Here is a 13,596-nt window from a genome sequence, read left to right as displayed (position 1 = left end):
ATCGGTGACTCTTTATGTTTGACAATGCTATTTAAAAATCATTTCATTGATCATTTATCTTGTCGTCATTCGATATGCCAGCTTGACAACTATATTGAAAGGGGCCTCTTTTGAATTATAACAATATTCTAAGCCATTTTTTTTGTCCACTTTGTCTAATGCCATTCAAATGCTAAATAATTGAAATATTAATAACATACAAAAAGGTTTTTATTGATTTGATCGTTGGACACACGCATTGTTGATCGATTGAGATTTGTTTTGATCAATTAAATTTGTTGATAATTATGCGATTAGAAACAATCTAATCCCACAGTCAGTTCTTGTCTTTTAACAAATATATATACTAAATAGTTATTAATACCGGTTATAATCTTATATTTGTTGCACATGAGTCATACATAGTTTGATTTGATGTCATGTTGTTTTAATTTCTGTTTATTGTTTAAACTGAATATATTTATATATTTCTGAAAGGCTTTTGGCTTATACTACCAAGTAGTCAAAAGAATATATGAAACAGAAGGGATATTGTCGATAAAAAAAACATATAAAAACTGGTTTCAATAATTTGTTTAAATTATTTTACCATTTACCAGCTAAAAACTTTAAAGACTGCAAAATTAAAATATTATTTTGTTGTTTCTAAAATGCAAAATTATGCAATTCAAAACATAATAAGATATATCAAGTCGAAGTATTACTAGTCTCTGTTACAGTGGCTGTTAAAAGTTGTTCCACAACAGCAGATAGGGAAATATGGCCAAAAATGAGGAAAATACTTAACTTGATTTCCCAAAATGGTGTCCATCACTTTTGAAATTCAACCGCAAACACAATTATCCACTTTCATTCGACCGAAACTAACAAGCAAACGCCCTTGGTCCTGCTTCCTTTTGCCTTTCACACTTCAATTTCGGTTGCAGCGACAAAATTATTGCATTGCCATCAATCCTGGCAGATTGGGTTAGATATGCCAGAAGGAAAATTGATGAAAATCAATTGGCAAAGCGGAAACGGAAATATTGCCATGACTAGAAGCGGGAAAAATGATTTCAACTGATGGGATTGGTTATGTGTGTGGCTTAATTTGAATTCCACGTGATAATAATTTTCAACCTCGTCGATTGCATAAGCATTTCAATTTCAATTTATATGCAAAACTAACTAACTCCGCAGCAACTAGCGCAATGTCTCTCTATGTGTGTGTGTGTGTGTGTGTGTGCAACGTAGTTCAAGGATTTGTTAAGCTAAATATGAGTCGGTTATAATTACTATGTAAATTATTTATGGCAATTTGCTCCTTTTATTTTCTGCTTAATATACACGTCATCCTGTCCACTATGACCAGCCAAATCCATCCATATTGATGAGGGTCGTTTCCTGCTTAAGTTATGATGAAATGCAGACATACACACACACACACAAAAACACATATGTAGAGGAAAAACATTCCATTATTTCACATGTTAAACGAAAGCAGTCACCATGAAGCGGTCCATTTGAGTTTTTCTGCTGATATCCAGCTGACCATTCAGTACCAAAATCCTCTGTCACTGCGGGAAAATAAGAAATCCACTTTGGGGAGGAGGGAGAACTTGGGTTTTGGGTCTTGGTTTTAGGCGTAATGAGTTTGATGGGCTTTTGATCTAAACCAAATCGAAGGCTAGTCCAGGATGTTTTATTTTTATTTGATGGCTATCTAGAATGGGAAATGAGAATGCATGTAGCAAATTGAGTTATGGCCTTACAGATGGCTCATATTTTATGCATTACAAGGGGCAAACGATTTCCTTTCCAATCGACTAAGCGCACTCACCCAAATAACTAGTCTCCCGTAGCTAGTTTTATTCTCTCTTTCTCTCTCTCTTGTCAATTTTCTAACCAAAAGAAGAACAAATAGAAAAAATATCAACTTCTTAACCACAAAACTAATTAAAATAGTTGGTTAGTTGAACTCAATTGTTGAACTGACGAAAACATTTCAACGTCAACAACCAATGGATCTAGCGGTCTCCAAGCAGGCTGCATCCACCGTCCTCCTTTGACATTAATGATGTTACCCAAATGCCCCCTCGAGATTGAAGCCAACCGCCAGACAACATCAGGAGACAGAATGAGAAAGAGAGAGATAGAGAGGGAAAGCAGTAAAGCAAGGGAGATGCAAAATTTACCTTTGACCTTCTCTGCCTGGTGAATTATTTATGCTGCTGCCTCCGAGCACTCCCAAATGGCATCTTCACCATTCATAATACTTGTATACCAGAATAAGTTACAATTTCTGCGACTGTGTAAAATTAGGAATGTGAACTGGCAATGCGACTGACATTGCCACTAAGCCCCTTTTCGTGTAGCCTGCCAACAGAAAATTTACATATTTAATAAGTTGTTGCACTTTGTCAACGTGCGACAGACCCATAATACGGAAATATACTGAACATAGTCGCAAATAATTCAACCATAAACAAATGAAAACTAAAAATTAAATCTACATAGAGAATTTGAAAGCATCTGCTTATTTAAGAATGGCCAAAAAAAGAAATTAGACTTTCAAAATAAAGTGCCCTTATCCCAGAAGTTGCTCTTAAAGTACTTATATTTTCTTGATGAAAGGATGACTTCTGTCTGTCTGCTATAAAGTAAAGAAATATTTGAATAGTGAAATAAATAATTATGTTAGGGCATATTTATCAGTTTAAATTTAAAATATGGACGTTATAGTAATATCAATATAGAAGGCATTTCAGGCCTTTCTCGATGAAAGGGCAAAATTTCCAAATGAGAAATGGTAAAAGTCCTCTTTGAAAGTCCTTTCTTGAGTCCAGTGTTTGCTACCTATTGAAATCTACATTCAAATTGTGTTTTTATTAACTGAAAGTAAAGTTCATTGAGGTTTCTTTAATACAATCATAGTGTGATCAAGTTTTTGCATACTTTGAATAAAAACTTTTAAAAATTTGCAAGTTGACTTCTAGAAGATTTTAAGACTTAAGCTAAAACATTGTTGCTCAATCAACTGAATTTCTGTAAACTTAAGAAGGGTACTAAAAAGTTCACTAGAACAAAAAATGTTGTAGTTTGGGTTTAATTGAATTAAATTGTTATATGCAACGGGGTTCGCTTTCAAACTTTTTGGTTATACACTTACATATGTATGTTTGTATTTGTGTGTGTACCGTTGGGCATTTTAGTGCGATGTGGCTTTTAGCGGCTAACTGGCTAATGCATACATAAAATATGCAAATTCAGAAGCTGTTTCCTATGTAAATATACTCAGCATACATGTATGCATACATGTAAAAGACGACTACCTTTGTCTATTTGTAGGTAATATTAAATTCAAGCCAGAACGACCCTTCCAACAACCCAAAAGAAGGTACATAGATATATTTCCCCTACGCTCATGTTGATGACGCTCTTGTGAATTCCGTCACTGTTTATTTTGCTTAGAAGTTTTACGTTTGGAATTGCAAAACTTATACAGTTGATGTGTAATAAACTTCTTTCTAGTTTCGACTCTCTTACGACAGGGTATATAAGTCTGCATCGCCTGGATAGTTGATACATATTATTGTTTGTCTTGTTATCCTTAAAGCATAATTAAAATCAAACAATTTATTTTTGTATGTATAGACTATTATTTTATTTCCGTCATAGAATACAAATGGCAGTTATACTTAAATTTAGTAAATATCAGTTGTAAGTCAACGTATCAAATATGATTTACTCTTCAGCAATGGAAAGGACCAAAAGAGGAATGAGGGAATATAAAATTTTGCACTTGTCTACATTTTTTCACACCAGCCAAGTGTTTGCTTAGCCATGAACGTGGCAAGATAAAGAAGGAAAAAAAAAATGTAAAGAAAAATACGAAGGGAATTTCTTCTCCCTTTTTTTTTTATTTTTTATTTTTCTACTCTCTTTCCTAGCACAAAAACAATTGGATGTGAAACGTTGATGGAATTTCAATTATTCTTAAGTTGAAACAAAGCAGCTGAGAGAGAGAGTGAGTGAGAGAGTGAGCCAAGGACAACAACTAAAATAAACCTAAAAGCCAATTTATGACATTTGAAATGCAATTTAATGAGTAGCTATTCCCCTGGCTAGATTTCTTTTTATCTCTCTGTTCATTTATTTATTGCTACCAACTGTGAGTAACTTAACTGAAGAAATGAGAGAGAAAACTTTCAAAGAATTGTTAGAAAAATTGTAAACAATATTTTGTTGGTCAGCAGCACCTAAGTATAATGAACACCATTGGCCAGTTTATCCTTTATTATTTTTAGATATTTATCTTGTTGCAAAAACCTTATTACCCTGATTAATGGGTTGCACTTGCTCCCCACTGCCCTTCAAATTGTGCAATCTGCATTTGAGGATGCCAGCGAAGGGTGTTCTATTTGTGTGTTCAAGTGCCCTTCAGTTTTTCTATTCTATATATTTGTTATTGCGATTGCTCTTCTAAGGATTGGGGAGGCACAAATGCTAACAAACTTGCTACTTAACTCAAGTAGCATTTTAAGTAGTACGGAGAATCAAAAGACGCATAGTTTTCTAACAGGTTTTAAATTCAATTGAATTTGATCGCTAGAACTAAGATCATTTAATATATTAAAGCCTTAACTACAATTTGGTACATAAGGTGTATGACTTATAACTAAACTAATTTGGTAACCTTATTTTAGCGACACCTTTGTGGAAATTCAGAGCTTAATGTATATATGAAAAGCATATCTTTTGAAAATCATGGGCTTTGGGCGACGGTAAAGACAATCACTTTATTTGTCGTTTATTGTTTGTAGTTGTTGTTCTCTCTTCCGGAGGCCGCTTCACTTCCGCTTGAGTACCGTTCAAATGCAGGGAATGCCGCAAACTGTTTGCTTTCTTATCTCACATATCGTGGAGTCCATGTCTGCCGACAGTCCGCCCGTATGCCTTTGACCAGGCATACAACTAGTCGTATACGTAATGTGTGCCACTCGTAAGCTCGTAACGTAAGCAAATGCAGGCGGGGCATAGCATCAAAATTACTATGAGAACATCGCATGCGCACTCGCCTCTCATCCTTGTTCAGGTTCTCTTTCGTTGCTCTCTTAATACTTATTACTTTCTATTGAGGCAGGTGGCAAATTAAAGTTGCTTCGGTTCGGTCTTGGCGATGAAGAACTTGCCACGGGCAAGTGTTGCAATATCAGACCTGAGAAGCACATTGTCATCGGGGTACAATTCTGTCAAATGCTGAGCTGTCAAATCAGAGTTTCTGCTGTAATTGGACCAAAAGCAAAGAAATTGGAACGAAAGTACAGGTGAAGTAGCTGAAATAAAAGTAAATTCCAGCCAAATTAGGAATTTTCTCACAACTTCAATCAAATTGAGGCTAATATTTCACGCCCCACCAAAACAGAACTCAACAAGAACTTGAGTAGCCAACTCTTTAAGAAACTCACACTCCAAGAACCAGCATTGATTGCTCTAATTAAGCGCAAATTACTGATTGCCATGAAATCGTTAATTCTGCTCAATGGGAGTGTTGATGCTGCAAAACTAACCGGTCAAGGTGAGAGCACATGTAATGGTTAATGGTTGCCATGGAAATTAAATAAGCTGAGCCTCATCAGACTATCGCCCTGCTCAGACGCAGCTGAAAGGCAGGCAAGGTAGAGGGGGCGGGCGGTTAAGTGTGGTTCATTGTTTCCCCAAAATGAAATGAAATTAAATGGTAAAAATAAATTCGCCTTGAACCTGTATAAGAAAAGTTAGTTGACTTTTCTTTTGGCATTTTACTCTTGCTGTGCTAATTTAATTTGTTTGGCCTGCAATTCATTTGCCGAGTCGTTGACTTTTAATGCACATACATCTAAGGCATTGTTTGTTTGCCTTCTTGTTGCCAGCATTTTGCTTGACTTGGTTTACATATTGCCCTTAGCCATAGCCTTTAACATTGACGTCGACTGCCAGAGGCAGTTCTCTTTTGTTTTTTGGCTGTTGGCCCCTGGTCCCTGTGTTGACATTGTTTGTAGCTCAAAATGTTTTAAAATTTATTTCAAGTTTCGCCTGATTTGCTGGCTTTTTGGGGTATTGTTATGGTGGATACCTTCAAATGGGTTTCTTAAAGCGTGAAAACATTTTACATATGCATTAAAAGTGATTACATTTATCCAGCAGATACATCAATCAGCATCAGACGGTTAATCAAATAGAAAGCATTATCAATTTCAATTATTAAACTCTAATTCCCTTTGCCTATTAATGTGGCGGCAAATATTCCATATATTTATATGTTTACACAGCCATTTCAAGGGCAAATATCGGTAATGTTTGTGTAAATATATGTACATACAAATCTAAAAGTATAGCAACGACCGCCCCTTACCACAAACTCCGAGACAAATGTAAGTATAAAGAGCTCCCTTTACAGCTTTCAGGTGACCAAAGGCCATTCATTTTGCAAAACAGTTAAGCGACTGACGGCGATTTGTTTAGACAATAAATATCAAAGGCCCAGCAGTCTGAGAAGTGTCGAAATTGCTCACAGCTGCTGCCGGTGAATCGTTATTTTTGGTCAATGAAAACTTTCACACCCTCCTCCTTCATATCATCAAAATATTTATAACACAAACACATTGGGCGCCGAATCTCATAAATTTTCTGACAATTGATCGACCATTGCTCTCAAATTGTTTCAAACCAAAAGTTTTAGATAGATTTGTTATACATCTGTTTGTTAAAAATAGAAAAATATATCCCTTAATAATTTTGCTATTTCTTTGAAGCTTTTTATTTTTCCTAAAAGATGAGATGTTGGTTTAGTTCATTTTCTTGTCTTGTTTGGTACCTATATTAATTAAATTAACCTATTATATTATATACTCGAGCCGTTTTAATGAGAATCAGATAACTAAAGCTTAGCTTATATCTTATAAGAATTTTTTGTTGCATGGAGTGATAGGCCTGACTTGAGACATTTTTAAAACAAATTCATAGTCCTTAATTTCTTAAAATCTGGCTTCATGTTTATTATAGTGTGTACTTAACTTTCAGAGAAATAAACTGATACCTAAATCATTGATTTTCTCTTATATTCAGTGGATTATTTGACACTTGTTACCACTGTGCAGATGGACACACCTTTAACGGATGTTGTTGGCTCGACTTTAATACGTATAGCATACATTTCAGGTTGCAAAAAGGTTGTAAAGTTTTACTGAAGCTTTGGCATTGTTTATTTTAAGGTTGTAACAGTTGAGTTCTCTATACATACCTATAGTAACTAAGAAATAATGTTATAAATTAAATGAATGATTCATGTGCTGGTAAATGATTTGTTCGCTGGGAAAATGAAATACTCAAACGATAAAGAACAAAAATGGGTGTGCAAATTAATGTGGCAATCTGTTCGAGTAGTTGGTCGACGAGGTGGTCATCGATTGCAGCTCCGTGGTGCGTCTCTCCACGTCCATGAACTTCTTGGTAGGGCATATAAGACCCGCCCATGCACGACGATTCTCTTTGTCGAGTATCACAAAGTAAATAAATAAAACAAAGCCCTGCATAGTGGCAGTGAGACAGAATAGGTAGGAGAATACGACGCCAGCCTGCATGAAAGCAAATATGCCGAATATCCAGGTAAGGCCAAGTAAAAAGAACAGTAGAACTGACAAACGTATCTGCTTGATAACCATTTTCCTTTCATTCTTGTGAATACTCTGGCTGAGTGAGTGTGAGATGCTAAAGAATACATAGACAAAGATCGCCAAATTGGCTATCGTAACGAGAGTAACGGGCAGCACCACCCCAAAAGTGAGACCATAGCCGGAGGGATAACAGATGCCTGTGTCTGTAGCCAATTGGCTTTCCGTTGGCAAGTACGAATTGGGATCGATAAAGGCCACCAAAAGAGTGGGCAGTAATGGCAGTGACCAGGCAACAATTGCAGACTTCAGTATGTAATGGCTTGGCCTCTCAATCCCAATTACTGTCACATAACGTTGAAACTGCAGAAAGGCTATGATCAGCATCCAACTGAAAAGCACAAGAATGGAATATTGCAAGGCAGCACCTAAAGCCACACAACGCAGATTATCTCCATCGGCGACCAACTGTTCCGATATATCGTCCGTATTGAGGAAGACAAAGAGTATCATTTGCAAAGTCAATGCCAAACATAGATGCAGCAAAACCTTGGTTGAGGCCTGATTACGCCAACTCTTGAAAACAGCCGCCGTGAGGAATATTCCGATTAAGCCAAACAACGATATACAGCAGCCAACAATGGAGATAATGTCCAAAACACGTTCGTTAAGTGGAGTAACCAATACCTCCTCGCCCAAGTCATTTGTCCGATAGCTGCCTCCCACAAGAAACGAGAACTGCGTGAGATGACGTGTTTGACAAAGGATAACAGGATCACGCAGCATGTCAGAGTTTTCGCTGGAGACTACACCATCGCTTAACCAAGTCTCATAGTTCCAATAACCACAGCCACTGCCCAAACTGATGGCTCTGGCATCGGGCTGGCGATGGTTTTCGTTGCGCAACAAAAATGGCAATTCATGTGGCAGAGTTGAAGCTGTTTACCAAAAAAATGAAAAAGGAATCGTTAGCCTTTACAAAGAAATCAATTTCCATAATTTGCTCACCATCGTAACCAGGTATTGATATGGAGATCACTTTACTGCGTGGTCGTCGATTTCTCTGCTCTGACATCTCCACAAACAGACCATCATGTCCATAAACCTTAAACACCAAATAGACTGCACCACTTTGCTTCAACGATGTCCATAGATTTTTCGGTACAAATGTAGCTGCCTCCAAATTGGAGTCTCGCCTGAGTTTGTTCAAGTCTTCTGTAGAGTGCAAGAAACGATACCAGAAGCCACTTTTGGATTCCTTCAACTCTTCAGAAGGCTTGGAATAAATGGCTATGCCTGTAATATCCTCACATTGCGGATTCACAAAGAGCACACTGAGATTACTTGTTATCAGTGCCTGGACACCAATATGCGAAAAATTGACAATTTCTACTCCACTAGCTGACGCGACGCTGTCGTTTTTGGCTGCATCCTCAACTATTTTGCCACAATTCTCCATGGGTACCATTTGCTCTGACAAGTCGTCCATGTAGTTCTCAAATTTACTCAATAAATTGTTGGTTGCATTCAGCTGGGCAGATAAACGCAATACTTGTGCATCGCTTGACATAATGTCCTTACAAACGCTAACCAAATCCGCGCTGACAGCCGCATCCTCTTCGACTTCCATTAGAGATGAAAATAGCTGTCCAGTTAGATGTATATCAGCCGGCAGAACAGTTCTATCCGATTGCCTGAACATGTCTCTCATGGTGGCTGTCATCAGGCGACGGCTCTGGGTATCATTAGGACGCCGTCTTCCTTCCAGAATGTCATCGTGCAAAGTGTTTAACTGGGTACTAATTGTCCGTTCTCTTATACGACGTAAGCACACAACCGGTTGCCACTGATCTGTGGATTCCCACTGAGCTCTGTGTTCCTTAACTTGACACTTTCTTGTTACCGGTAATCCATTCCGTAGCAAGCACACATCGTGGAGAGTAGCAAATTCTCCTATTCTGGCACGCTTCCATCTATTTTCATGTGGTGTCTGATCATGATTTCGGGTGATATAGTCGTGCATAAACAGTTCCGAATCGCAGTATAATGAATTGCAATAGACCAAATCGCTGTCGTTTTGACGAACTTCATCTACATTGCATCTTGTTGGTTTATAAACATTTTCTATAAGCTCACAAAGCAATTTATCTGCTGGGCAATGATAGTTGACCTGCCTACTCGTGGATGTGGGGTATTCTTTTTCTGTTGTTGTTGTTTTTTCTGTGATCCAATCTGGGAAAGGTTTTGTTGACCTTCTACTTCTTTGAAAGTCATGTAACATTGGCTTCAGATCATTTGCCTCCAATTGCAAGGGCAAGGCTAAAGCCAACAGAAGCCCCAAAGTCAATAGTAATTTCATTATCTATGACTCAGAGGGTTTTTTTTTCTGTTTTGTTTTTGTTTATTTATTTATGAGTTTCTCAAAATATTCGTATGTCCGAATCACTACGTGGATCGCGATCAACTGTCTGGCAATCATTAAAAATAGTCTCATTCCCAATGTACCTGAAGCCGAACGTGAACCCGAGCACTTATCAAGCTTTTTGCTCGTACTTTTTGTTTGGTGAGTTCTTGGTAATCTGTATATTACTAATGCCTCACTATCTCAGTTTACCGATAACGCACCTACTGAGGTTCGAATTTGTTAAGATATTCGAGTTGTTTGCCCCATCATTAGCACAAGCTAGTCATGTCTTTTTGGGCTTTGGCGACATTGACTGGAGTAGTATTTGCTTGACGCTCATTAAACCGTGACGTCGCATTTCACGCCTGCTCAACATTTCACTACTTTGCCCCTTTACCGCCACTATACGTATCTACAACAAATACTTGGTACACTCAACAAAAAAGAGTAGGAATACTGATTCATAAAAAGCAAAAATACTAGATAGGATAAAGTTAACTATTGCGTTGTAATCTCAACCGCTTTTGTTTCTCAGTATAATGCACTTAAGTACTTTCAATTAGCAAATTTATACTTATAGATTTTATTCCTTTTTTCTGAGTGTATTAAACAGAAATGATTCATGGAATACGTCATAAATATTGCAGTTTTATTTCAAGTTTACGTACTTTATAACTTTCTTCCCGTGACTGATAACATATGATGAATGATAACCTCAGTGTAAATTCCAAAACTTAGTTCACATTAATTTGAACGTCTGCTACATTTTGGATTTAAATTAAATTAAATTAAATTAATAAGAAATTTCCGTCTATTTGGATAGTTGTTAAGTTCATTGAACTCATTCTAAGCAAAATGATTAGACTAAAGAAATATACCATGGATTTTCGTGAGTATTTTCGGGTTTTAGTTTCACAAATAGTAACCTTCGTTTCTTTTTGGACAGATGTACGTGTAAGATCGGGCCAACCTTTCTTACTTCGACCATATGGTAAAGTAGCGCTCACAAATGCAATTTTCTTATCTGGCATTTGTGCCACGATTATGTGTGACGTAGATAATTTTCACTTTCCTTTGCTAAGTGTAGACAACAAGAAAACCGAATATCCGTTGAAGACGGTTATTGGTAAGGCTGCAAAAATTGTGTTTTATGTGAATGGCGGTGAGAGACTGATTGAAAGATAGTCTGACATGAGACAGGGAAAATTCAATCAACTTTCTTCTTCCAGAGGATGCTGTAGTTAAACTGTATGGAGTACTTTATGCCGTTGGTTCTTATGATTACTCTACGACAAATGTTCAATATCATTTGGATAAATGTGATTCCTATATGAAATCCTTTACCGACAGCACCGATGATGACGATGATTATGATGACGACGACGATGATGACGATGACGATGAGGATGTGTAAAAGAAAAAATTTCAATTTCAAAATTTATTCTCTTGTACTAAACACAAAAACTCAACAATACGGAAGGCACGTCGAATTGAGGCTTTATTGAACACTTTGACACGTTTTGGATTATCAGCGAAATCGACATTGCCAACAACAACAACAACACCGCAAAAAGCCAGCCTAAAAGTTGATTGAGTCTGCACGCATTCAATCAAATGTGTCACAACTCAATATTTTTACTTTTCCTCTATTTTGTGACATGTTAAACGTGATAGAATGATATACATACATACATATATACTAGCTATATTTTAGCACATGTGTCTCATAGAAATTGATATACGCAATCGACCATCTTGTGAATTAAATCTAAAAGCTATGTGTCACAATCGAATACAACCAGTTTTTTTTTGAGATATATTAATTACGATTATAATTAATAGGTATCAAATTGAGCATATAGTTGGAGTGTTATGCAAATCAGATTAAAGGATAAACTAGCAGCAAAAACTTTGGGTTTTTTCTAGTGGAAAGTTAGTTGAGTCTTAAATTGAACTGACGAGCAATGAGCCGTGTCGTCGTTTACTCACATTTAACGACTCTTTAAGTCTTTGCCATCGCCACGCACGCATCGTTAATATTGAGCACACATTATATTTGTTCAATAAAAATTGGAAAAAAGTTTCACGTTGACTTTTAAGCACTTAAACGGCTCGTTTACGCCCATGGGCGTAGTCATTCGCCTCCAAAAAAGGACAAAAGCATCAAAATGATTGACAAAATCAACTGAATTTTGGCTTTCAAGTGATTATATTCAACTCGATTAAGTTTTGAAAGCAAGTTTCGTATGAAAATCAAATCAAATAATAATTAAAATTATTTCGTCCTTCTACTCGTTAAATAAGGTGTCTAACTAAATTAGTTTGCTTTTGTTTAGCAATTTGGGGGAGTCAGTCTAGCCATCCTCTATTAAAACTCACATGCAAAATAATGGAATATTTAAAACTGTTGCTCCTCCGATGGAGACCATTAAGCTTATGCGATGCCATTCTTCATTTAGCTGGTTTTGCGCTTACAATGTTTTTGGTTTTCTTTTTTTTTTAATTTTTTTTGTTTGCCGGATTTGGTTGGTATTTGTTACGAGGCAAACCACATGGACCGCATGGTAAAACATTAACATCTCCTTTCCACCTCTGACCTGTCAATTGCAGCAAAAACAAATTCGTTTTGGCTTGCGGGGCTAAGTTAAATTACATTTTTTTTTCAAAAATTCCTACTGTTTCAATTTATACCACGTAGTCATAAAATTTGGAAAAGGTATATCCATTTGCCATAAGTTGAAGTCAAAAGCATAGGAGACTTAGCTATGTAATTTCCATTAAGCAGGTAACTCAAAGTCGACACGTTTTACCTGTGCTTCCTTTTTTTGTTTCTTTTAAGGCCAGACAACAGGTTGCTGGGATTTAAAAGAATTAGGTACTATATTACACACACAGTGGGCCGATTCGACAAAAAAGCTAAATAAATAGGAATACCTAGTCAATTTACATTGTTTATTATTTATAAATAAATGTAGCTAACATATATAAATTATAAATCTATAAATGTGTGACTTCTTAAAATTCGTTAATCACTTTTCAATAATTGAGTTATAATTTTGTCCATCATTTTGACTATTTGGGCCCATGGTGTTTATGTGTATTGGTAGGTGAAGTAGCTTACCTTAATTTTAACATACATATATAGAAAAAATGAATTTATATAGGGTGATGTCTGCTAATAAACATTTTGTATATGGTAATTGCTAAAACTAACCTTAAACAGTTTTTATATATATATTGTTAAAGGTTTTTGAATATTTTTCAGATCCTTTGATTAGTAGTAGTCCACTTCTAAGTCACCCTGTTTAACAGGCAGATTATGTTCGCATGGATTTCAAAATTAGTGTGTGTCTGTGGGTGTGTGTGAGTGTGTGTTTCTTTCATGATTTTATACAATTACCTTGGCAACAGATACAAAGTCTGTGTGTGTATGTGTGTTGAGAAGGAACAGCGCGAACTTTGACACAAGTAAGCCAGACACAGAGCACACATGTGTCACGAGGATCTGGATCTGGCCCTGGCCCTGATATATATGGGATGTATACATATGGACGTGCTGGG

The 13,596-nt window shown here is 36.5% G+C and overlaps 2 protein-coding genes across 3 annotated transcripts; one reads left to right on the top strand and one right to left on the bottom strand.

The window, feature by feature from the left end:
• Window positions 1-7,199: 7,199 nt before the first annotated feature.
• Window positions 7,200-10,005, bottom strand: LOC6649882 (adhesion G-protein coupled receptor G7). Its single transcript, XM_023179633.2, has 2 exons — window positions 8,640-10,005; window positions 7,200-8,569 (listed from the first exon to the last, which is right to left on the bottom strand). Exons 1-2 carry the CDS (start codon window positions 9,988-9,990, stop codon window positions 7,380-7,382), a joined length of 2,541 nt encoding a protein of 846 aa, XP_023035401.1. The 5' UTR covers window positions 9,991-10,005; the 3' UTR covers window positions 7,200-7,379.
• Window positions 10,006-10,754: 749 nt separating this feature from the next.
• On the top strand, window positions 10,755-11,828 carry LOC124459789 (nucleoplasmin-like protein NO29). Of its 2 annotated transcripts, XM_047009418.1 has the most exons (4): window positions 10,755-10,924; window positions 10,982-11,026; window positions 11,123-11,197; window positions 11,265-11,828. In XM_047009418.1, the coding sequence occupies exons 1-4, from the start codon at window positions 10,891-10,893 to the stop codon at window positions 11,447-11,449; spliced, it is 339 nt and encodes a 112-aa protein (XP_046865374.1). In that variant the 5' UTR covers window positions 10,755-10,890; the 3' UTR covers window positions 11,450-11,828. The 2 variants fall into 2 exon arrangements, with proteins under 2 accessions (XP_046865374.1, XP_046865373.1); XM_047009417.1 differs by having other exon boundaries at window positions 10,756-10,924; window positions 10,982-11,197.
• Window positions 11,829-13,596: the final 1,768 nt, after the last annotated feature.

The sequence above is a fragment of the Drosophila willistoni genome, chromosome 3R, assembly GCF_018902025.1.
Source record: "Drosophila willistoni isolate 14030-0811.24 chromosome 3R, UCI_dwil_1.1, whole genome shotgun sequence".
In the NCBI taxonomy this organism is placed as follows: Eukaryota; Metazoa; Arthropoda; class Insecta; order Diptera; family Drosophilidae; genus Drosophila; species Drosophila willistoni.
Note: the sequence above shows the minus strand (reverse complement) of the source record. Positions and strands in the feature narration are given on the sequence as shown.

Bases quoted from the DNA above. Each gene is read 5' to 3' on its own strand.
- LOC6649882 (XM_023179633.2), bottom strand. From the start codon at position 9,990: ATGAAATTACTATTGACTTTGGGGCTTCTGTTGGCTTTAGCCTTGCCC. The intron at 8,570-8,639 runs GTGAGCAAATTA...TTTGGTAAACAG, and splicing joins ATCAATACCTGGTTACGATG to CTTCAACTCTGCCACATGAA.
- LOC124459789 (XM_047009417.1), top strand. From the start codon at position 10,891: ATGATTAGACTAAAGAAATATACCATGGATTTTC. The intron at 10,925-10,981 runs GTGAGTATTTTC...CTTTTTGGACAG, and splicing joins GAAATATACCATGGATTTTC to ATGTACGTGTAAGATCGGGC. The intron at 11,198-11,264 runs GTGAGAGACTGA...TTCTTCTTCCAG, and splicing joins TGTGTTTTATGTGAATGGCG to AGGATGCTGTAGTTAAACTG.